Raw genomic sequence first — 24,878 nt, forward strand, 5'->3', positions numbered from 1 at the left:
GGAAAAGGAAGCACAATGGAAGTGAGATGAGATTTAAACACAGCTGTTAAAACCACAAACTACTGAAAATATAAACAACTACACAGCCATTCTTGCAGAACAGAAATACCGCCAGAGCTCCAACCGTAAGGTCGCAAAGCTTCGCTGCTATGTCGTATATCGCCTGCAACGTACATCCAGCAGGAATCTAATGCTTCTGCTTTCTGACACTGCCCAAACTGGAAGACTTTGATTAAACCACAAGAAAACAATAGGAATTCCCCCACATATCCATAAATCTCATATCAGCCTCTGTAGCTTTGACTTGCTGGTGTTAGCTGGCTAATCTGAACTAATTAACCGTCTAGAGATCATCACTGTGGCGGTCACATTTCAGTTTTACTCGTTACATTTTTCTAGTTAGAAGATATTAAAGAACTATCCTGATTTCATATTTACACTGAACACAAAACTGACCATGATTTACAAGACGGCGTGTGATTATAAGCGCATGGATGGTAGGAGAGTCCAGACACAGAGTCCAGTCTGGTCATTTTAACAAGGGGTGTAACAATACATTCACTTACATTATTCATTCATTTAACAACTAACCTTACAATGGCATTGATCCAAGTAGAAAATATTAATCAAACATGGATATTTGTGACCATTTTTAATATGTGCTTAAAAAATGTGTTATGTTTCCATTTTCTTTGTTCTAATAACCAAAATGTATTACTCTAACTTAATGAGGAAAACATTGATATGCAAAAGCTGTTATTATGTAACCACACACAGGAATAATATAATATTTTGACATCTAATAATTTTTTTTTTTTTTTTTTGCTAAATCAGAATGTGACAGTCTCATAACAATCACCGGCTCATTAGAAAGTGTAAAAATTTGTGATAGGAAATTGTTATTCAATCAGTTGATATTATAATATCATATCTTGGTGAACTTGCGATTTACACCCCTCGTAATGACCAAAGCAATCTAGCAGCAGTCATGCTAGTCAGCATAGAGTCGGCATTCTTCTTGCCACCAAGGTGCCTTTACAAGGCCTTTAAACACAAACCTGCTTTCCTGTCCAGTTTCAATATTTAAGTGAAGAAGAAGCATAAAAGCCAAACATGTAGCCAAAACTACAACTAGTAAAACCTTTTAGACTCACTAGCTAGTCTACTATTGCCAACAGTCCCCCCCTGGAATATCTATAAACTGCTATTATTCCAAATCATTATGTCCTCCCCATTTGCTAACATTATTACAGTAAAACCTTTAAATTTAAGATGCGGTAGATAATCTTCCAGCTACATCTCCATCAAAACTACAACTGTAAAGATGAAGTCAATCTGGGCCTAAAACCAGGCTGGAAGCATCAAGTAAAAGCAGGATCCGCGTCTTGACATCTTCACAATAACACAGCTACAAGATCATGCTCATGTTTAACAGGAACATCATTTACCATCTTTATTTAGCCTGTTAGCATGCTAAAATTAGCTATTAGATTAACTAATATCGGAATGCTAAAATATAGATTAGCTAAAGTCAGCAAGCTAACATTGACTAATAGATTAGCTAGGTTGCTAGTGAAATATATTAGCTAATATCAGCACGTTACATTAGCTAACATATTACCTCATGTCAAAATGCTAACAGTAGCTAATAGAATACACAGATGATTACGCAAATATTTCAGATTACCTAATGATTAGCTAAAAATAGATTAGCTAATGTTGGCATGCTAACATCAAGTAACATATTAGCTAATGTCAGCATGCTAACATTAATTTATAACTTCTTCAATTGTTTATTTGAATTGGACAGTGCATATTAATTAATGTACAATATTTCGGTAAATATGCTAGATTTAGCATGTTGCTAGTGAAATAGATTAGCTAATGTTAGCACGTTACATTAGCTAACATATTAGCTCATGTCAAAATGCTAACAGTAGCTAATAGATTAGACAGATGATAGTGCTAATTTTTCAGATTACCTAATGATTAGCTAAAAAATAGATTACCTAATGTCAGCATGCTAACAGTACCTAACAGATTAGCTAAACAAGTAAATACAAGCTCAGCTCAATGGTACCGGAAAGCATTAGTAGCTTAATTATTTGGTCAGAAACCAAACCTTCCGATAAAAATTCGAACGTTAACCTTAACATTAACTTCTCAATGTCTAAATTCATTCACAGCTATATAAAAACAAAACATATAAACATTTAAATGAAAAAAGGACTGAAAAATAAAAAAAGAAGGGAAAAAATAAATAAAAATGGAATTGAAAAATAATTTAATTTAATATTAGACTAGGTAATAAATATAAAATGAATTAATAAATAATTCAACACATAAACAATAACAATAAGAAAAATAAAATAAATTACATAATTATTAAATATGAAGAAAGTAAAGTCATAAATTTGCGACAACAGGAGTCAAATAGTTAATATAAAACATAAAGGCTTAAGAGATTTTAGATTCTTTTCACTTCCACACAACAACCATTTCGTTCAGATCTTTTACCCAAACCAAACCTTTTCTAATGAACTCTCTAACAATCCATCATGGTGACACGACACATGTCGGCGTGTTGGACACACTGACTGATTGATGACACTTCATACGAGAGCCTGAACTTGTTCCATGCGAACACACACATACATCCATTCAGCTTACACACCGTTTTCTTCTATTCTTAAGGAATCTGAGAACTTCCAGGTAACAAGTCACTGTTATAAAAGAAGTTTCTCTTCAGAGAGCTTGAAATATAAAGACTGATGAGATTAATTCTGACTTTAAATGACCCAAAAAGAGCTCAGCTTTGATCTGCTTCCTACTCTGTCTTTCATAAAATCCATAAAATAAATGTGTTTTTATCTGAAACTGTTCTTGCATGGAGTAAGTTTTGCCCTCCGAGGATTTGTTTGACTGTAAACAATGAGAAAATGACCAAAAACCCTGTGAGAATTACTGCATGACGCTGAACAGTGTCTAATCAGATGTTGCTGACCTCTTCTAGAAATTGATCAGAAACTGATTTTAAAAAAAAAGAAAAAGTAGCAAAAAAACTCTCAGTCAGGTCAATACAAACCAGGAATGCAGTAAATAAAAGTATAAAAGTAAATAAATAGAAAACTTTCCAGGTAGAAAATGCTAAATTAATCCAATAAGGTCTGCAGTTGTTATTCTGTTAAATAAAAAACAAACAAACAAAAAAAAAACAGATCTTTTGTGTTTTATGTGTTTTGTGTATTCGCTTCAAATATAATTTTTTGATAGATTTGATTTTTTTTTTTGTATTTATTCATAAAGATTATGAAAATGTTAATAATCTTAATTTCTATTTTATTGTTTCATAAAAAGCAGAAATTGTGACATTATTTTGTTTAAGATGTGGATTTAGTGAAATGTTTTTATTTTATGTGATTGGTTGTTTATTAGTAAACAATGTTTGTTTACATCTAGTTAAGTTTCTGGGTTTTTTTCGGAACATAAAGTGTTTATCTGCCGTTCTTTCAGACAGGTTAGTGATCAATATTAAATCCACTTTTATACCGTCAGAGAAACTTTTTCTCACATTTGCCTCGTCACACAAAACATTTCACAGCGCGAGCAGCCGGGGACGCTGCTCTGACCTCTGGGTTTGGGTGGGATGGATGCGATGAAGCGGCGGCGGCGGTGGTAGAAGCGGCGTATTGCTCGGTGTGCGCGATGAATGGACTTTAAAGTCTCGGTGCAAAAACTGGATCGCTGGGACGGCCTGCATTCCTTGACGATCGCTCCTTCATTTCAGCAGAAAAAAAGCAGGAAAACGGTAAAGCTTAACAGTCTACTAGCAGCACCGCTCCGTTTCACGCTCGTCTTCCTCACAGAGACAAGAAGAATTCGGTTTCACATTATTCCCACAAGTCTGCCAGGTCTGTGGCGTGTGCAACGTCGGCTTTGTAGAGAGGCTTCTTCAGAGTTTATTGCATGAAAATCTTTCCCATCTTCAGCACGTCTCTTGTGTCTCCATCCTGTTGGGACGTTTTTCTGCAGAGATGCTGAAGTGTGTGACGGCGTGTTCTCCAGCGCAGCAGAACTCCTCTGGGCCAGGACTATGGCTTGTTATGTGGTCTGGCTTTCAGTGTGCTGTATTTGTCATCCCTATTTTAGCTGTGTGTACATTCATATGTGTTTATATTAATGCAGACGTGGCCAGAAGTGTCTCACATGTTAAATATGTTGTTTTTTTACTGGTGATTTTGAGGTAAAATTTCTCATTTCTGACCTAAAATGTCCCCCAGCTGATTAAATTCTACGCTTTAGGGACAATTTTTTCTGATTGTGGAATTTCTTTTGGGACCAATCAACTAAATCTTGACTTATAGACAAATCAGCTGTAAAACAGCTGCTATTGGCTGCATGGCCGGGGGACTCCCCGACACTGGTCTGACCACCCCTGCATTTGTTTACACGTGTGTTTGTGTGCGTCTCTATGGCTGTACAGGTGTCTCCTGTATCTGTGCGTCCAGGTGTGTGTGTTGAAAGGATCGTATGTGTGTTTCAGGTCCGTCTCTCTCCTCTCAGCTGCTGTTCTTGTTCATGAGTTTTGCTAACATCTGTTGCAGCTGCACCCTGGACATGGTCAGGACAGAGTGTCTGCTCCGAGGGCTACCGGGCATTGGCAGAGTGCCGGCGTGCCGTCTCCGGCCCGAGGCAGTGGCGGTGGTAACGTGGGCGGGGCTGCTCTCGGCCGAGCGGCTCCTCTGGATGAAGCTGCTTCCTCCGTGGGGATACTGCTCTGTCTCCAGGGTGGAGGAGGAGAAGACGTAGGAGGCCAGCCTCCTCAGCTGATTGGGCCGTGGTTGATGCCTGTCGTCGTCCAGCTGGAAACAGAGGAATCAGAGAGAAGAGGGGGGGTTACGGATCTGAAGGAAACTCTAAGAGTAAGTCTTTCTATCGCTACATCCCAACACTCTGATTGGACTTCCTGCCCTTGTCTCCTCCCCGTCTCCATCAGATCTTAGATATGAGAGAACTGACTGCTGTTCTCGCATATCTAAAGCCGTCAGCTGATTGGCTAAAGGTCGTGGGAGGGGAGGAGCCTGGGGAGAGAAGCCAAAGGGGTGTTGGTGTAAATCTGGCACGCTATCGTTACTGTTATCAAATCTCATAAGAAGCTACGTTTAGAAACAGGAACAACAAAAAGAAGAGTGGAGCCAGTAGACTGATTAGCTGTGTGGGTTGCCAGATTAGCCAGACTAGCATCCCTATAGTCTGTGAAAATGATGATGACAGTATCCCCCCCCCCCCCCCCCCCCCCCCCCCCCCCCACAAAGAAGCACGTTAAAAGAACAAAAAGTCACCAGCATGAGCATTGCACACATTCTACATCACTATTCTAGGACAAGTCTGAGCCTTGGAAGCTTGAGCTTTTCATTTCTGAAGGAAAATTTACCACTGGTGATGCAAACATAAGCAGGGAACTAAAAAGAGAGATGGAGTCATCAAGCGCACAAAACACAGACACACAACGGAGGGGGAAAGGGAGGAAACATGTCCGAACAGAAAGGAAAAGCAGCAGGAGGAACAGAAAGTGAGTGAAAGAACAGAGGTAAAGGACTATTCCTAAACTGTGCTTACCCCAAAACATCACTTTATTTCTTCTTGTGTTGTCCCAATGGCACCCTCGCTCTTTTCTCTCTCCTCAGGTGAGTCAAACTTCACATACTGTGTACTTTTAAAGCGATAGGTTGGGGGCAAAGGCATCAGTAGTTATGTGGAAGTGGAAAAAGAATTGAAGAGGAGTAAAATAAAAGGAAAAAAGTAAAGAGAATGGCAGTCCTCAATGGCTGGCGGCAGACGGGCTTGTTCTGGGACCATTCTGACAACTGGCGCAAGAACTCAAAGCAGGGTTCGCTAACATTTCGCTCAAATGCATCCGATTCTGCCCTGAAAAGGCTTTAAACGGTAAAAGTCCCCCTGCAAACGGAGCCACAGGTCAGCGATGAGGTTATGACCACCACGTACGGAGGACAAAACCTGCCTGATTAGTAAACAAATAAACAACAACATGAAGAAATCAAAGGCTCACGAACATTTTTAATTTAACTTAAAGGCAAAAATGGATCATGGAAAAACAAGAAAACATGAAGAAATCCTGCTGAAGGAAAATAAAAACTGAAAAAAAAAAAAAAAAAAAAATCAATGTGAAATTTGCTGATTCCACATTTATCTTCTGAACAGGTCCGACCCCCCCCCCCCACACACACACCCATTATCTATCCAACCATCACCGTCAACTTTGAGAATATAGAAACACATACATACACACACACACACACGCACGCACGCACGCACACACACACACACACACACACAAAAAAAAAAAACCAAACATGTTTTTATCTTTAGAAATGATTTAATGATCAGATTTTCAGACTTTTCCTTCTGTCAGGTTTGGTCCTCCGTTTTTCAGCAATCATCTCCTATTTCTTCATTGTTTCATTTTACTTATTGATCTGTTTATTTCAGGTTTCTTTTTCAACTTGTCAGCATTTTTTATTTATAATTTTACAATTCATCTTTTAATAACTGAGGCCCAGAAGTTCTGAAAGTTTATTTAATCGTTTATTAAACCATGTACGAACAACAGGCGCCGTCTTTGAGCCCACCGAGCACTTTTCAAGTAGTTTTAATCTGTTATTCATCCAAACTGTTGTTGTTCGTGCAGCGTCCAGCTGACATTTGGCACCAGTCAAACATTTGGAGGCTCACATGTTAGATTTAACACGCGTCCAAATATTTGACTGCACATTTATTTATTTATTGATACCAGAGAGAATGTATGAATATTAGCTTTTTAATGGTGTTATTGCTCCGATACATGAACGTTGGACTCTGAGGGGAAGGTTTGTTATTGTGAACCAACTTCAACTGAAGCTGTTGGATATTTATTGAATTATTCATTAAACATCCTGAAATGGAAAGCTTTGCTTGTGTTTGACCAACCAGAAATCATCAACTAGAAATGAGACACTTCTGACATCTCCATAAAAAACAAAAACAATGGATGGAAACTGCAGTCAGACTTCACACCTACCAAATATATACAGATGATTTGCTGCTTTTTGAAGCAAAACACCCCCCCAACCCCAACCCTTTCCCACACCACTGACACCGCCAATACAACCACAAAGAACCCGATTCAATCCAATAAATGACTCCATCAGCACGAGCCGACAAGGAAGAAAGAACCAATCAGAAAGGCCGATTCTGCCTGCAGCAGGTTGAACAGGACCATCGTCACCATCACGTTACTCCGACAGGCCAACATGAACAAAAATACTCTGTTCAAGGGTTTGCAGAGACTCTTCATCACAGGACAGCTTTCAACCCTTTCAGACCCAACCCATGAAAAAATGGTGAGAAAAGTCCTTTTTGTCAATACAAGGTCTTGTTTGTCCCTTTAACAGCATTTATTTACCATTTTACCATTTTCAAATATTAATCTTCTGCTTCCTGGTGTCTATCAGGGGGAAGGAAACCAGCTTGTCATCCTGTTCAACAGGACTTCACCATGAAGTGACGCAATATGTCCCAGAAAGACTCATATACGCCACGTTGAGCTTTATAGGGTTAAAATAGCAGATTATCAGAAGATCAGAAAAGCAAAAGGAGGAGAAGGAGCTCATAAGAGAAGTTTGTTATTTTGTCTTTTATCATTTCTGCCCGCTGTGACTGGTCGCCCAACTCTGGCTTCATTTGACCTTCCCAACGTCCCAAAGATTCAACTCACTCTGAACTGGTAAAGATCCGTTTGGACTTTCTTAGATTACACATGATGCATGATGTCACCGTCAGAAACCGTAACGGAAATTGTCGCTTTACCTCAATCTGACAGCGGAAACCATCGCTTTACCTCAATCTGACAGCGGAAACCATCGCTTTACCTCAATCTAGTGAAGTAAAAGTGCCGTTTTACATTCAGTTTGATGGCGGAAACTGTCGCTTTATGTCAGTCTGACAGTGGAAACCATCGCTTTACCTCAATCTGACAGCGGAAATTGTCGCTTTACCTCAATCTGACAGCGGAAACCATCGCTTTACCTCAATCTGACAGCAGAAACCATCGCTTTACCTCAATCTGACAGCGGAAACCATTGTTTTACCTCAATCTGACAGCGGAAATTGTCGCTTTACCTCAATCTGACAGCGGAAACCGACACTTTACCTCAATCTGACAGCGGAAACCATCGCTTTACCTCAATCTGACAGCGGAAACCATCACTTTACTTCAATTTAGTCAAGTAAAGTGCCGTTTTACATTCAGTTTGATGGCAGAAACTGTCGCTGTATGTCAGTCTGACAGCGGAAACCATCGCTTTACCTCAATCTGACAGCGGAAACCGACACTTTACCTCAATCTGACAGCGGAAACCATCGCTTTACCTCAATCTGACAGCGGAAACCATCACTTTACTTCAATTTAGTCAAGTAAAGTGCCGTTTTACATTCAGTTTGATGGCAGAAACTGTCGCTTTATGTCAGTCTGACAGCGGAAACCATCGCTTTACCTCAATCTGACAGCAGAAATTGTCGCTTTACCTTAATCTGACAGCGGAAACCGTCGCTTTACCTCAATCTGACGGCAGAAACCGTCCCTTTACCTCAGTCTGACGGCAGAAACCGTCCCTTTACCTCAGTCGGACAGCAGAAACCGTCGCTTTACCTTAATCTGATGTCAGAAACTGTCGCTTTACCTGAACCTAATGTCAGAAACCGTCGCTTTACCTTAATCTGATATCAGAAACCGTCGCTTTACCTTGACCTGATATCAGAAACCGTCGCTTTACCTTAATCTGATGTCAGAAACCGTCGCTTTACCTTAATCTGATGTCAGAAACCGTCGCTTTACCTTAATCTGATGTCAGAAACCGTCGCTTTACCTTAATCTGATATCAGAAACCGTCGCTTTACCTTAATCTGATATCAGAAACCGTCGCTTTACCTTAATCTGATGTCAGAAACTGTCGCTTTACCTTAATCTGATATCAGAAACCGTCGCTTTACCTCAATCTGACGGCAGGAACCGTTGCTTCACCTCGATCTGATGGCGGAAACCATCGCCTTACCTCAGTCTGACAACTGCCCATTTACCTTAGTCTGAGAGCGGAAACCGTAGCTTTACTTCAATCTGATGATGGACACCGTAATTTTACCTCAAACTCACAGCAGAAACTGTCGCTTTACCTCAATCTAACAGTGGAAAACGTTGCTATACTTCAATCTGACGCCCAAAAAATGTCATTTCACCTCTGACTGACGGCGGAAACCGTCACTTTACCTGAGTTTGAGGGCGAAAACCGCTAATTTACTACAGTCTGACTGCGGAAACCGTAGCTTTAACTCAAGCTAACAGCAGAAAATGTCCCTTTACCTCAATCTAGCGCCAAAAATGTAGTTTTACTTCGGCCTGACGGCGGAAACTGTCACTTTACTTCAGTTTGACAGCTGAAACCATTGCTTTACCTCAATCTGACACCAAAAAAATGTTTCACGTTCGGTCTGACAGCGGAAACCGTCACTTTACCTCAATCTGACAGCGGAAATTGTCGCTTTACCTCAATCTGACAGAGGAAATTGTCGCTTTACCTCAATCTGACACCAAAAAAATGTTTCACGTTCGGTCTGACAGCGGAAACCGTCACTTTACCTCAATCTGACAGCGGAAATTGTCGCTTTACCTCAATCTGACAGAGGAAATTGTCGCTTTACCTCAATCTGACAGCGGAAACCATCGCTTTACCTCAATCTGACAGTGGAAACCATCGCTTTACCTCAATCTAGTGAAGTAAAAGTGCCGTTTTACATTCAGTTTGATGGCGGAAACTGTCGCTTTATGTCAGTCTGATGTCTGAAATCGTCGCTTTACCTCAATCTGACAGCGGAGACCATAGCTTTTCCCTTAATTTGACAGTGGACCACGCCTCCAGGCCCATCTTATTCATGACCATAGTCTGTAAAAGATGGGCGGAGGCTTCGTGTTGTCACTTATAGGTTTCTACAGAACTAAAGTAAAGCTTGATTGGTGCTTCCCACCGTCGCCATCTTGGCATCATCATGCGTTCCATCACTCCCGGAAAATACAAAAATTGGACAAAAAGGCGGAGCTGAGAGGGGGATGGGAGCATGGCGGTGGATGATTGACATCTAGCAAACTCCAACCTGCTTGCAGCTAAGAACTAACTGAGGTAACCTGGAGCTAACAGGGGCTAACCAGCTAACAAAGGTAAGTGGACTAAAGCTAAGTCACACTGTTAACCGGCTAAAAACCGCAGTTGTTCTATGTTCCTTCTTCTTGCAGCTGGATATTGGATACATGTCAATCAAAATGACACGCCCTTAATTATGGAGAGTTTCGAGAATAAATAACATCTAAACAGATGAGTGAAAAAAAGTAACAATCGAAACATGTCAACGAACAAAACGGCTCCTTTCTAAAACACTCAGCCTGATAGAAACAAAGCTTGAATCTAAAGCTAGAGCAGACATAATAATGCTTCCTGGTTTCCGTGAAAGGTCGCGAGACGTTTCAGATTGTAAAACACGCTTTGGAGCAAAGTTTCAACCACAAAGTGATGCAAAGTATCTCAGAAACTGTTGTATAAAGTGTGATAAAAAGCTGCTGGTCCTGTCCAGAAGCTTCATGTTCCACTGTGTGCAGGCAGAACCAGGACAGCTGTCAACAAACTGGAAACCCAGAAAAACACAACACCTACTGGTAAATCTACTGACTGGTTGCTAAAGAAGTTCAGCTTCTGTGGCAAAAAACTTTTATTGAATGTGTGAAAAAGCTGGAGAGATATTATGGAAGCATTTTTCTTTCCCATGTTCAGACCAGACACAGCAGATGCTTTGGGCATAGACCTTACAGAACGACTGCATGTGGGTGCATCCAGCTGCTGAACAGCTGCCATGAAGCTGCAGACAGACTCCAGCTGGAGTCCTGCATCGGTTTTAAAGGACAATTCCAGCATTAGTCCAGATGCTTTGCTCATTTTCTGCAGAGACTACCTGAACACTCAGCCGTGCAGAGGAAACTAGATTTAAACGGTTTATAAAGTAGTTTTGCAGCGTTTACCTGTTTGTTTGGATCAGAGCTGCTGCCTACAGAAAGAGGCTCTGAAGCTTAAACAGGATGAGGTGAACTAGGCTGAGTATTCAGTTGTGAGTATAAATAACCTGGATGTGACTTTATTTACGTTAATCTGCCAAATTGGTACAATGACTGCAACGTACAGCAATCACAGAGGAAGAGGAAACTTCTGATCATACTGAGTTTGTCCTTTAAAATGCATGTAGGCAGGTGGAGGAACGCGGCGCGGCGGCTGCTGCATCCATCAGTCTCTACGTCAGCTTTCCACGCCACTCATCTGTCCACCTACATGCTCTGCTCTGATTGGCTAGATGGATCTTACCGGTCTTTGAGGTCCGGTGGGCTCCGACTCCCTCCGGCGAGGGCGTCCTGACGGCAGCGAGTGGCACGGCGACTGCACGGGGCTCCCGCCGCTCCTCCGCGACGCCTCCTCCTCCGTTAGCGTTAGCATCCCCCGGCTGCTGTCCCGGGTGTGAGTCTTTGGCCGGACCACCAGCTCCCCACCTGCAGGAGAATCAGATGTTCAGACAAGTTCATCTTTCTGTGTCAGACATGCACGGCGATCTGGGATGTGTGTAATCTGCATGGCGAGGAGTGTGTGTGCGTGGAGCGCTAATCATGTTCATATCTGGACCTTTAGGGTCTCCAGAGTAACAATGTCTTTTATCCTGTTGCAGGACAAGATGCTGAGAAAGGAAGATGTTTTTCCTCCAATGCAGGAGGTTCATGTTGACAGTGAAGAGACTCTGACTGCATGAGTGCTGGCGCCATTATCTGCATAGAACTTACAACACACAACAGCAGGAGGCGCAACCTGTGCAGGAGGAGGTGCCCTGATGGGACTGCAATGCATCCGCCTGCAGTGGTCTGCTAATTGCTCTGCAGAGGAGGCTGAAATGATCAATACAACCCACCTGATAATGAACAAAGAGCTTCCTGTCAGGCTGCGTGGGGTCACGGCAAGTGTGTGCGTGGCGAAATGCATTCACATGTTTAACTGCAAATGCACGGATGAGAACATCTTCAGCAAAGATTTACAGGAACATCAGTCCTGCTTTTTGTATTTCTGGGATTAAATTTTAATGTTTTTAATCGTAAACATGTGATTGAACTTATTTCTCTTCCAATAAGTTGATTCAACTTTCTGATTCTTTAGAGTTTTGTTTCAGTAAAATTCAAAATAAAACGTTTTCAGTGACACAAAAGCCTGGAAAAGTCTCTAAACGGCATTAAAATGAAGGATATTTAGGTTTGCTGTGTTTTGCCACATTTGTGAGGAAATGCACGTGTGAGGTGACTGAAAAAGTGGCTTTTACTGATAAAAAACTTGACAAATGGCTGATTCTGCTACTTATTAGACCAAATGATTAAAGTCTGAGAAAACAACGACTTGGTTGTTTAACTATTTCTTTATTTAACAACCAGGGGCTTCGTGGGGGAAAACTATGAAATTACCTCATTAATTACATTAATTTCCTTATTTTTTATGTTAAATGTATAAAAATGTTGCTTTGAACATTTTTGTATATTTATTTATTTAATACATTTGATATATTTATATTTATTTATATATTTATTAATAAATAAATATTTATTTACTTTTATTTACATATTTAATCTTTTTATAAATTATTTATTTACTAACTAATTTATTTATTTATAAATACCTACTTATTCATATTGATATAAATTTGATGTATATGTATGTTTTACTGTATATTTATTTATAGTTTATTTATTAATAAATATTTATATTTCTAAATGTATATAATTTATATTTATTTATATTTGTCTATTTATGTACATATTTATTAAGTTAAATAAAAAATATAACATTTCTAATGAAGATGACTTTTTCTACCTTTCTCGCTCATGCAGTTGCTAGGAAACGGTTTTTAGACTGTAGTCAACAGCGAGCATCGAAGGGTTAAATCACGTTCCTAAAATATTTCAGTAAAGATCCTGTTTCTTTGTTGTTCATGGTTTTCTGAAGCCAAACGTCTTCATGACAGAAAGTCACTTTATGATGAAAGCATCTGAAAACGATCTGATCTACAATCCTCACGTCGTCCAAACAGAAGCCTGTACCTCCAGCTCTGAGCCTCCTCTTGTCCTCCTGCTCCTCCAGCGGGCGAAGCTCCTCGGGCTCCTCGTCCGTGGTTCCCGACGTGGTCGGGTGGAAGTCCCGCAGCTCCGTCTCTTTGTCGATGATCACCCACTCTTTGCTGTCAAAGTCCTCCTCCTCAGCCAGCGGGACGGAGCGGATAAAAGCGTTGCTGTGCGCCTCCTGGTCGACGGAAGCCACCGACACCTCCTGCCGCCCGCTGACCTGACGATCTCCACGGCAACCAGGATCCACAGACAGCATCTGAGCTGGCTGGGAGGAGTACACGTGACGAGACGGCGATCCCAGGATGTCCATTCTGGACCTGGAGGACGCACACAGACATGTTCGACTGGAACTTTTCTAAAACCAGAGGAGACAACAGTTTGTCCTCTGCTTTCTGGATTTGTCACCTTTGTCCGTAGCCGTCGGCTCGGCCCTCAGCTGCACTCAGCCGGTCCGATTCTGGACTGTTGACCCGGCGGTACCGTAAAGATCGACCCTGACCCGTCGGCGAATCTGGGACTCCGCCTCGAACAGGCGACACCGGACATGGACCACGACTCGCCTCCTCTTCCTGAGGAACAGCAGGTCAGGAGAAGACCTCATGAGTTAAGATTCATGTTTGAGAATATTTAGAGAGTTAAACTGGAGGCAGTGGACCGACATGTAGACAGATGGACACGTAGACGGACGGACATGTAGACGGACGGACATGTAGAGGGACGGACATGTAGAGGGACGGACATGTAGACAGATGGACACGTAGACGGACGGACATGTAGACAGATGGACACGTAGACGGACGGACATGTAGAGGGACGGACATGTAGACGGACGGACATGTAGACGGACATGTAGATGGACGGACATGTAGACGGACATGTAGACGGACGGACATGTAGAGGGACGGACATGTAGACGGACAGACATGTAGACGGACATGTAGACGGACGGACATGTAGACGGACATGTAGAGGGACGGACATGTAGACGGACATACATGTAGACAGACATGTAGACGGATGGACATGTAGACGGACATGTAGACGGACATGTAGACAGACAGACATGTAGAGGGACGGACATGTAGACGGACAGACATGTAGACAGATATGTAGACGGACATGTAGACGGACGGACATGTAGACGGACAGACATGTAGACAGACATGTAGACGGACATGTAGACGGACGGACATGTAGACAGACATGTAGACGGACATGTAGACGGACGGACATGTAGACGGACGGATATGTAGACAGACATGTAGACGGACATGTAGACGGACGGACATGTAGACGGACGGATATGTAGACAGACATGTAGACAGACATGTAGAGGGACGGACATGTAGAGGGACATGTAGACGGATGGACATGTAGACGGACGGACATGTAGAGGGACATGTAGAGGGATGGACATGTAGAGGGACATGTAGAGGGACGGACATGTAGACGGACAGACATGTAGAGGGACGGACATGTAGACGGACATGTAGAGGGACGGACATGTAGACAGACATGTAGAGGGACGGACATGTAGACGGACAGACATGTAGACAGACATGTAGACGGACGGACATGTAGAGGGACATGTAGAGGGATGGACATGTAGAGGGACATGTAGAGGGACGGACATGTAGAGGGACGGACATGTAGACGGACATGTAGAGGGACGGACATGTAGACGGACAGACATGTAGACGGACGGACATGTAGAGGGACATGTAGAGGGATGGACATGTAGAGGGACATGTAGAGGGACGGACATGTAGAGGGACGGACATGTAGACGGACATGTAGAGGGACGGACATGTAGACAGACATGTAGAGGGACGGACATGTAGACGGACAGACATGTAGACGGACATGTAGACGGACGGACATGTAGAGGGACATGTAGAGGGATGGACATGTAGAGGGACATGTAGAGGGACGGACATGTAGACGGACAGACATGTAGAGGGACGGACATGTAGACGGACATGTAGAGGGACGGACATGTAGACAGACATGTAGAGGGACGGACATGTAGACGGACAGACATGTAGACAGACATGTAGACGGACGGACATGTAGACAGACATGTAGACGGACATGTAGACAGACATGTAGACGGACATGTAGAGGGACAGACATGTAGACAGACATGTAGAGGGATGGACATGTAGAGGGACATGTAGAGGGACGGACATGTAGACAGACATGTAGAGGGACGGACATGTAGACGGACGGACATGTAGACAGACATGTAGACGGACGGACATGTAGACAGACATGTAGACGGACATGTAGACAGACATGTAGACGGACATGTAGAGGGACAGACATGTAGACAGACATGTAGAGGGACGGACATGTAGAGGGACATGTAGAGGGACGGACATGTAGACAGACATGTAGAGGGACGGACATGTAGACGGACATGTAGAGGGACAGACATGTAGACAGACATGTAGAGGGACGGACATGTAGAGGGACATGTAGAGGGACGGACATGTAGACGGACATGTAGACGGACGGACATGTAGACAGTTATGTAGACGGACGGACATGTAGACAGACATGTAGACGGACATGTAGACAGACATGTAGACGGACGGACATGTAGACAGACATGTAGACAGACATGTAGACGGACATGTAGACAGACATGTAGACGGACATGTAGACGGACATGTAGAGGGACAGACATGTAGACAGACATGTAGAGGGACGGACATGTAGAGGGACATGTAGAGGGACGGACATGTAGACAGACATGTAGAGGGACGGACATGTAGACGGACATGTAGAGGGACGGACATGTAGAGGGACATGTAGAGGGACGGACATGTAGACAGACATGTAGACGGACATGTAGACAGACATGTAGACGGACGGACATGTAGACAGACATGTAGACGGACGGACATGTAGACAGACATATAGACGGACATGTAGACAGACATGTAGACGGACGGACATGTAGACAGACATGTAGACGGACGGACATGTAGACAGACATGTAGACGGACATGTAGACGGACATGTAGAGGGACAGACATGTAGACAGACATGTAGAGGGACGGACATGTAGAGGGACATGTAGAGGGACGGACATGTAGACGGACATGTAGAGGGACAGACATGTAGACAGACATGTAGAGGGACGGACATGTAGAGGGACATGTAGAGGGACGGACATGTAGACAGACATGTAGACGGACGGACATGTAGACAGACATATAGACGGACATGTAGACAGACATGTAGACGGACGGACATGTAGACAGACATGTAGACGGACGGATATGTAGACAGACATGTAGACGGACATGTAGACGGACATGTAGAGGGACAGACATGTAGACAGACATGTAGAGGGACGGACATGTAGAGGGACATGTAGAGGGACGGACATGTAGACGGACATGTAGAGGGACAGACATGTAGACAGACATGTAGAGGGACGGACATGTAGAGGGACATGTAGAGGGACGGACATGTAGACAGACATGTAGAGGGACAGACATGTAGACAGACATGTAGAGGGACGGACATGTAGACGGACGGACATGTAGACAGACATGTAGACGGACGGACATGTAGACAGACATGTAGAGGGACGGACATGTAGAGGGACATGTAGAGGGACGGACATGTAGACAGACATGTAGAGGGACAGACATGTAGACAGACATGTAGAGGGACGGACATGTAGACGGACGGACATGTAGACAGACATGTAGACGGACGGACATGTAGACAGACATGTAGACGGACGGACATGTAGACAGACATGTAGACGGACATGTAGACGGACATGTAGAGGGACAGACATGTAGACAGACATGTAGAGGGACGGACATGTAGAGGGACATGTAGAGGGACGGACATGTAGACGGACATGTAGAGGGACAGACATGTAGACAGACATGTAGAGGGACGGACATGTAGAGGGACATGTAGAGGGACGGACATGTAGACAGACATGTAGACGGACGGACATGTAGACAGACATATAGACGGACATGTAGACAGACATGTAGACGGACGGACATGTAGACAGACATGTAGACGGACGGACATGTAGACAGACATGTAGACGGACATGTAGACGGACATGTAGAGGGACAGACATGTAGACAGACATGTAGAGGGACGGACATGTAGAGGGACATGTAGAGGGACGGACATGTAGACGGACATGTAGAGGGACAGACATGTAGACAGACATGTAGAGGGACGGACATGTAGAGGGACATGTAGAGGGACGGACATGTAGACAGACATGTAGAGGGACAGACATGTAGACAGACATGTAGAGGGACGGACATGTAGAGGGACATGTAGAGGGACGGACATGTAGACAGACATGTAGAGGGACGGACATGTAGACGGACAGACATGTAGACGGACAGTTTTATCAGTCTCTTGTCTCAGTTTGACTTAGTCAGTTTTCATGGACCCGTCACCTGACGGTGAGAAAGGGGAGATACCACCATAAATCACCTGGGCAGTGTTGGGTTGTGCAACTGACATGCAACCAGCTAAAGGAAGAAACCAGAGAAGAAGAAGAGGAAAAGGACGAAGACAACACAAATACCGCCAAATAAAAAGCACCTGAAGAAGACAGAACAAGTTACATCCATAGACATATATGTACATAGACGCCGCATCACTGTCTATACGAGCTGACGTCTCATCGTGCCGCCATCTTGGATGTGTCTTCATGCGCCTCCAATGCAGTTATTTATTTACAAGATGTAGGTCCAATTACAACAATAACTTCACTAATTTTTACCAGATTTTTCTCACAGTTTGGTTTGTTACAAAGAGCAGAGATATTGTTATGATACAGATCACTGTATAACATTAAAACTACGTGCTTTTATGCTAAAATATATTTTTTATAATGCTATTTAACTAAGACATAAGGTAGCTACAATACAAATAAATGTATAAATGAATTTAATACTAACATGTTTGATTGTTTATTAATGCATTTGGATTTATCTATTTTTATCAGGTCTAATAAATTATTATTCAACCATGTGAAATGTAATTCCACACGATCTGCTTTCAATATTTCTCCGGTTATTGCAACCGTATGCTGAACAAAATACGGGAATAGTTGCTGCTTTCTCTTAACTACGGCTGACTCTTTCTTTTATTTACATTTATTAATCAATGTAGAGATACAGTTGTACAAAGTCTGAAAATAAAGTATTGTATCAAAACTGTGCAATTCAGAACTTACCCAGAAAAACACTCAGAGAACACAAACCTCCGCCAAGGAGAAAAGTGTTTTGTTTGTGTGTAATATATACATGTTGTTCCACAGAAACTACGTTGATGCGAAAGCCGAAACTCATCCAATATGGCGGCGACCCATCCAATATGGCGGCGACGCTGGTTCACTCTCCAGCGCTCAATGAGGGGTCTATGTATATATATGATGTCTAGGTTCAGAACATCCAAAATCCTTCTTCTTCTGCTTCTGGTGCTTTTAGACGGCTACAAAGAGACTTTCTGGCGGTGCATTATCACTGGACGCCAATGCAGCACTGCCCACTAGTGGATGGACTGATTCACTACCCCGGCAACGTAAAAGACGCGTGGAAGTCCGAGGACAGAGACGTATGACAATGTCTGAAACGTCCAGATTTACGTACGTAAGGAAAAGAAATGGACCTTTAGACAGACTTCACGGTTTTTAATGACTGAATATTTCCACTGGAGTGGAAGATCTGCGTCGTGAATCCTAAAACCGTTCAGATGAAGCAGAAAAATGTGAGGAGGGTAAGATAGAAGACAACGGGTGGCTGTAAGTTCAGACCTTGTTCAAGCTGATCCTGAGTCTGTTGCGGTTGAAGTCAGTGTCCTCCAAGGCCTCTCCCGGTTCTCCGACGTTCTGGCCGGCCGTCTCGCCGGCGGGTCGGCTGGGTGCAGGAGGAGGAGCGTTCTCCTGATCGCTGAGATGTTCGTCCTGCAGAACGTCGTCTGTGTTTTCCCTCTGCTGGTCTCCAGGAACTGGTGTCACAATGGCTCTGTACACGTATCCACGTAAACAAACATGCAAACAAACACATAAACAAACACATACAACAGAACTAGGAGCACTAAGAGAGACGCAGATCTCCACCAAGACTTGGTCATGTTTTATTGCCAGTGATTGTAGGTGCTATCTCTGAGTAAGAAGATCTAATGGTAAAACATCCCAATCTGTTCCTGTTGTAAAGAATCCTCTAAAAGCATGCCCGGATCTCGGCAGGGATCCAGATCACCTCCAAAATCTGCATCACGAGCCGATTCATTACGATTCAGAAATGTTAAAAAATGAATATTTTTTTAATTAAATAACAGAAACACAGCTGTAAAGTTTAGCGGGAAGCTAACAGTCTTGTTGCTGCCGGACACTTTTTTGCCGGACTAGGGTGACCAGATCTTCTCTCAACAAATGTGGGACAATGTCAGACTCCACTCTGCCATGACAAAGTTCTAAAAAAAACAAACTTTCTATTCTGCTCTTTGGTAATAAAATTACAAACCAAACATAACAAATATGTGATTATAAAGCCTCCCTCTGAGTGGGACGTTTTGTGGGACGTGTGAAAAGTAATAGAAAAGCAGGACGATCCCGCACAAAGCGTGACATCTGGTCACTCTAGGATGGACCAGTCCGTCCCCCTAAAGTGTCCCAGTGGCAAACAGGAAACAGAGCTAACAAGTAACTAACAGGAAGCTAACAAGAAGCTAGCAGGAAGCTAGCAGCTAGCCTTGCAGCTACCGTTACTGAGCGTGAGATTTCCACGTCGGCCCTGAAGGCAGCGTTTGGTTTTTATGGACATGAGAACAGATGAGACTTCCTGCAGATTGAAGCTGTTTAACGTCAAAATAAAACCTGGTAGTAAAACTAGAAACATGTGACAGCTCCGTTCAGCCCAGTTAGAGGAGATGCTGGTTCTGAACACGTTCTTCCTGAAGATTTATCAATTTATTTCTGCTTCGGAATGAAAAAAATATAGCTGAGACGAGTGTGAAGTAATGGAAACTAAATGGAAAGTCGTATAAATGTCGCCACAGAGTGAGGAAAAAAACTTCAGTGGGGAAAAAGATACATGAACCTCCTGATCACTGTTTGATAAACTAATCGTAAGCTAATCAAATTGTGCATCGCTAAGATGGTACAGCCTAAGAATCACCTGTTCCTTATTGCATTTCTGAGATTCCCCAAACATTTTGTTAAAATCCGTCCATAACTTTCTGAGTTACGTTGCTAACATTCAGACAAACGACGCCGAATACGTGATCTTCCACCTTGGTGGAGGTAAAAAATATACATATAGCACAATAAAAATATCTGGAAAAACACTCCTGCCTATATTTGTAATTCTTCTTGCATTGCACTTTCTTTCCATTTAATTTTATTTAATTTAATTTTTTCTTTTTCTATGGACCTGGATTCTGTGTCCTTCATAAAGCTTGAATTGAATTGAAAAACTCTTTTCATTCATTCTGACTGTTTTTATTACACAGTGTTAAAAACAAATAAACCAGAATAAACTCTGATGAAGCCTCACTTTGAGCTAGAAGTGGTCTGGTTCTTACCCCACCATGGCTGCCGTGGGTCGGGTGTTGTGCTGAGGCTGAGGGGAGGCTCCGCTTTGCAACGTGGCGTCACTTCCTCCCTTTTCCCAGTCGAAGGGCTCATTCTCTGTGATGATTCGCTCCTTCATGCTGTTCTCAAACACGGACATCAGCATCTGGACAAAAGAAACCAGGGTGTCTCGTGAATCCAGAATGCATGGTGTCCGTCCTCGCGGTGGATCTTGCAGCGCGTACCTGGTAGTCTGGTTTGGTGTAGTAGTCCAGGGCCTGGACATGGTCCAGGAAGACATTAAACTCTGCAGGCATGTGTTTGAGCAGCAGCCGATGGTCATAACGCTCTTTAATCTGACCAACTTGTTCCTAAAAACAGAACAAAAACGCGATGAAAATCAATTTCAGCTGCAGGATTGATAAAAATCCCACATCTCATGTTATCGCGCTCCTGATTCTTTAATAGAATATGTAATGTAATGATTCGTCCACATGTCGGCTGTCTGAGCAAAGAGAGTAAAACTGAAATCTTTCCTTGACCCTCCTCTATTTGAGCAACGTGGCATCAGAAAATCACAACTCCGATCAAAACTTGCACAAGAGTTTCAGACCTTTTCCTGAAACACTTCAATCCTCAGAAACCTTAGAAGAAGAATTCTTTAGCTGAAGATAAAAATAGCGTCGAGATCCCTCCACACAGCTTCAATGACTCATGAAATCTGCAATGAGGCTTGCTTTGACGACAGCTTTACCTCCTCTGCTCTTTTTATACGCATGTATTACTCATGCGGTCACCCCACGCCATTTCCTCCCCTCATTCTGACAACTCACTTTCGTCACCGATCGCAGGCAGATTCTCTATGTTCTCATGATGGGAACTGATTTTATGGAAACAAATCATCACACATGATGAAAGGAGAGACTAAATGACCTAAAGACCTGCGAGTCCACCTATGAGGTACTGGGATATCTCATTATTAGTTTAGATTAGATGTATTAAAGACCATTATGGCTGGACGCAGAAAACGGATACGCGCACGCGTCGGTTCCATCCATCCATCTTCTGCCGTTTATCCGGGGTCGGGTCGCGGGGGCAGCAGCCTAAGCAGGGAAGCCCAGACTTCCCTCTCCCCAGCCACATTTGCCAACTCTGCGGGGGGGATCCCGTGGCGTTCCCAGGCCAGCCGAGAGATATAATCCCTCCAGCGTGTCCTGGGTCTTCCCCGGGGTCTCCTCCCAGAGGGACGTGCCTGGAACACCTCACCAGGGAGGTCCAGGAGGCATCCTGACCAGATGCCCGAGCCACCTCAACTGGTTCCTCTCGATGCGGAGGAGCAGCGGCTCTACTCTGAGCTCCTCCCGGATGACCGAGCTCCTCACCCTATCTCTAAGGGAGAGCCCGGCCACCCTGCGGAGGAAACTCATTTCAGCCGCCTGTATACGAGATCTCGTTCTTTCGGTCACGACCCACAGCTCATGACCATAGGTGAGGGTAGGAACGTAGATCGACTGGTAAATCGAGAGCTTCACCTTCTGGCTCAGCTCCTTCTTCACCACGACAGACCGGCACAGAGTCATTACTGCAGACGCCGCACCGATCCGTCTGTCGATCTCGCGCTCCATCCTTCCCTCACTCGTGAACAAGACCCTGAGATATTTAAACTCCTCCACTTGAGGCAGGACCTGACCCCCGACCCGGAGAGGGCAATCCACCCTATTCCGGCTGAGGACCATGGTCTCAGATTTTGAGGTGCTGATTCTCATCCCAGCCGCTTCACACTCGGTCGCGAATCGCTCAAGTGAGAGCTGGAGATCACGACCAGATGAAGCCAACAGGACCACGTCATCCGCAAAAAGCAGGGACCCAATCCTGAGGCCACCAAGTCGGATCCCCTCAACACCTCGGCTGCGCCTAGAAATTCTGTCCATATAAGTTATGAACAGAATCGGTGATAAAGGGCCGCCTTGGTGGAGTCCAACCCTCACCGGAAACGAATCCGACTTACTACCGGCAATGCGGACCAAGCTCTGACACCTGTCGTACAGGGACCGGACAGCTCGTACAAGGGGGTCCGGTACCCCATACTCCCGAGGTCGTCTACGTTTGTGACTTGTAGGGCTGTGATGATATGTTTTCGTCCCGATTCTCAGGGTTCCTTGCTATTGCTGAATGTTGTAGACTAAAAACAACAAAAAAAATGTACAAAACGGCACCATTTCGTACATTTCTGTACAAGAAGACAAAGCTTGCCAGACCTTCTGTCTTAGTTACCGTTGCTAACGTGTGACTGGTCAGTGGTTATGTGAGACGCTTTCGCCACATCTTTACAACCCTGACATGCACATATTACAGGCTACATGGAAGCTGTTTCCACTGGAATAGTTTCTCTTAGTTCTCATCTCAGGTGGACACGTCAGTCTTTTAAAAACGAGCAGGGAGTTCTGGTCTTCCTCCTTCGCCCTATATCTACCGTTTCACGCTGAATGGCATTTAAATAAGTGGATTAAAACAAAGCTGTAAAACCAGGTGAATCTCAACAGGCTCCTCTCACTAACTAAACTCCTGACTTGGAAGATCTGGTTTCAGGTTTTATCTTATCTGTATGTTTAGGTTTGATGTTTAGGATATTTGTGGGTTGTTTCAGGACAAAGTTAAACTAAATGAATTCATATTTAGCTGTTTATCTGAGACCTGTCCAGGTGTACCCGCCTCTCACCCAATGACTGCTGGAATACGCTCCTGCTTCCCTCTGACTCTTACCTGGACAGGTGGGTAAGAAAATGACTGTTTTTCTTCTTATACGGTAAAAAAACCCGAAGTAAGCGAAGGGAAGCTCAGTTGTGTGACTTTATTCATGTTCATGTGAAACTTTCTGACCTTATCTTTGATTTTCCGCCAGGGCAGCTGTCCGACCGCAAACTCCACCAGCATGTAAAACAACGACCAGAGGTCATCGTGGCGACCCATTTCCTGAAAGAAAGCGTAGAAGTCGATGTTAGCTGCATCTCCACGTTAAGCCGTGACAGAGGAAATAACACCAACCTTGTTTTTGTGAGCGTTGACCGAAGCGTAGCGGACCGTCCCTCTGAAACCCGCGACAGTCCTCGGCTGAACAAACCAAAAAGCAAAGTTAGTCAGCACTACTTCTCGTTTTCATACAGAATAAGGAAGTTTAATTTATTGTGGCATTTCTAGACATTTATTTAATCTGAATTTTATTTACGTATTAAAAACCGCCTGCAGTTCCAGCTCAGTTAGAAATACTCTCATGGTTTCTGTCCAAACAGAAAAGGGTCCTGAAGGTTTAGACACTCCAGCACAGTAGTTCTCAGACCTTTGGGAACCTGAACCCCCCACGGTGACGGATTGAGTGGAAAACTGTCAGATTCTTCACTATTAAGGAGAATAACGTGTTTTTTGATGGATTCGGCTAACTTAACAAGTTATCTGGCTTCTCATGCGGAGATCATGTTTAATTCAGATTTTTAATGAGATATTTCTACTAATTTTGTTGTTTTAGTGTGTTAACCCTTTAAGGTCCAACCCATGATAAAAACTGGTACGAAAGCCCGACGTTTTCAATATGACTTACCGTTTATTCCTGCTGTAAACATGTTTATTTCTGATGTAAACATGTTTATTTCTACTGTAAACATGTTTATTTCTGCTGTAAACATGTTTATTTCTGATGTAAACATGTTTATTTCTGCTGTAAACATGTTTATTTCTGATGTAAACATGTTTATTTCTACTGTAAACATGTTTATTCCTGCCGTAAACGTGTTTATTTCTGCCGTAACTATGTTTATTCCTGCTGTAAACATGTTTATTTCTGCTGTAAATGTGTTTATTTCTGCTGTAAACATGTTTATTTCTGCTGTAAACAAGTTTATTCCTGCTGTGAACATGTTTATTTCTGCTGTAAACGTGTTTATTTCTGCTGTAAACATGTTTATTTCTGCTGTAAACATGTTTATTCCTGCTGTAAACATGTTTATTCCTGCTGTGAACATGTTTATTTCTGCTGTAAACGTGTTTATTTCTGCTGTAAAC

At 43.3% G+C, this 24,878-nt stretch overlaps 1 protein-coding gene across 1 annotated transcript in view; it reads right to left on the reverse strand.

Moving 5' to 3' along the window:
- ttbk1a (tau tubulin kinase 1a) overlaps nucleotides 1-24,878 on the reverse strand; it is a gene marked incomplete at its 3' end in the record, with an annotated part of 54,636 nt that overhangs the window by 7,152 nt on the left and 22,606 nt on the right. Inside the window, exons 6-13 of the mRNA XM_079261369.1 lie at nucleotides 23,868-23,933; nucleotides 23,703-23,795; nucleotides 21,068-21,193; nucleotides 20,834-20,988; nucleotides 19,062-19,272; nucleotides 13,652-13,815; nucleotides 13,223-13,563; nucleotides 11,457-11,638 (exon numbers count right to left, since the gene is read on the reverse strand). Coding sequence (XP_079117495.1) covers nucleotides 11,457-11,638; nucleotides 13,223-13,563; nucleotides 13,652-13,815; nucleotides 19,062-19,272; nucleotides 20,834-20,988; nucleotides 21,068-21,193; nucleotides 23,703-23,795; nucleotides 23,868-23,933 — 1,338 coding nt within the window. The remainder of the gene's footprint in view (nucleotides 1-11,456; nucleotides 11,639-13,222; nucleotides 13,564-13,651; nucleotides 13,816-19,061; nucleotides 19,273-20,833; nucleotides 20,989-21,067; nucleotides 21,194-23,702; nucleotides 23,796-23,867; nucleotides 23,934-24,878) is intronic.

The sequence above is a fragment of the Telmatherina bonti genome (assembly GCF_933228915.1).
Source record: "Telmatherina bonti genome assembly, chromosome: 3".
Lineage (NCBI taxonomy): Eukaryota > Metazoa > Chordata > Actinopteri > Atheriniformes > Telmatherinidae > Telmatherina > Telmatherina bonti.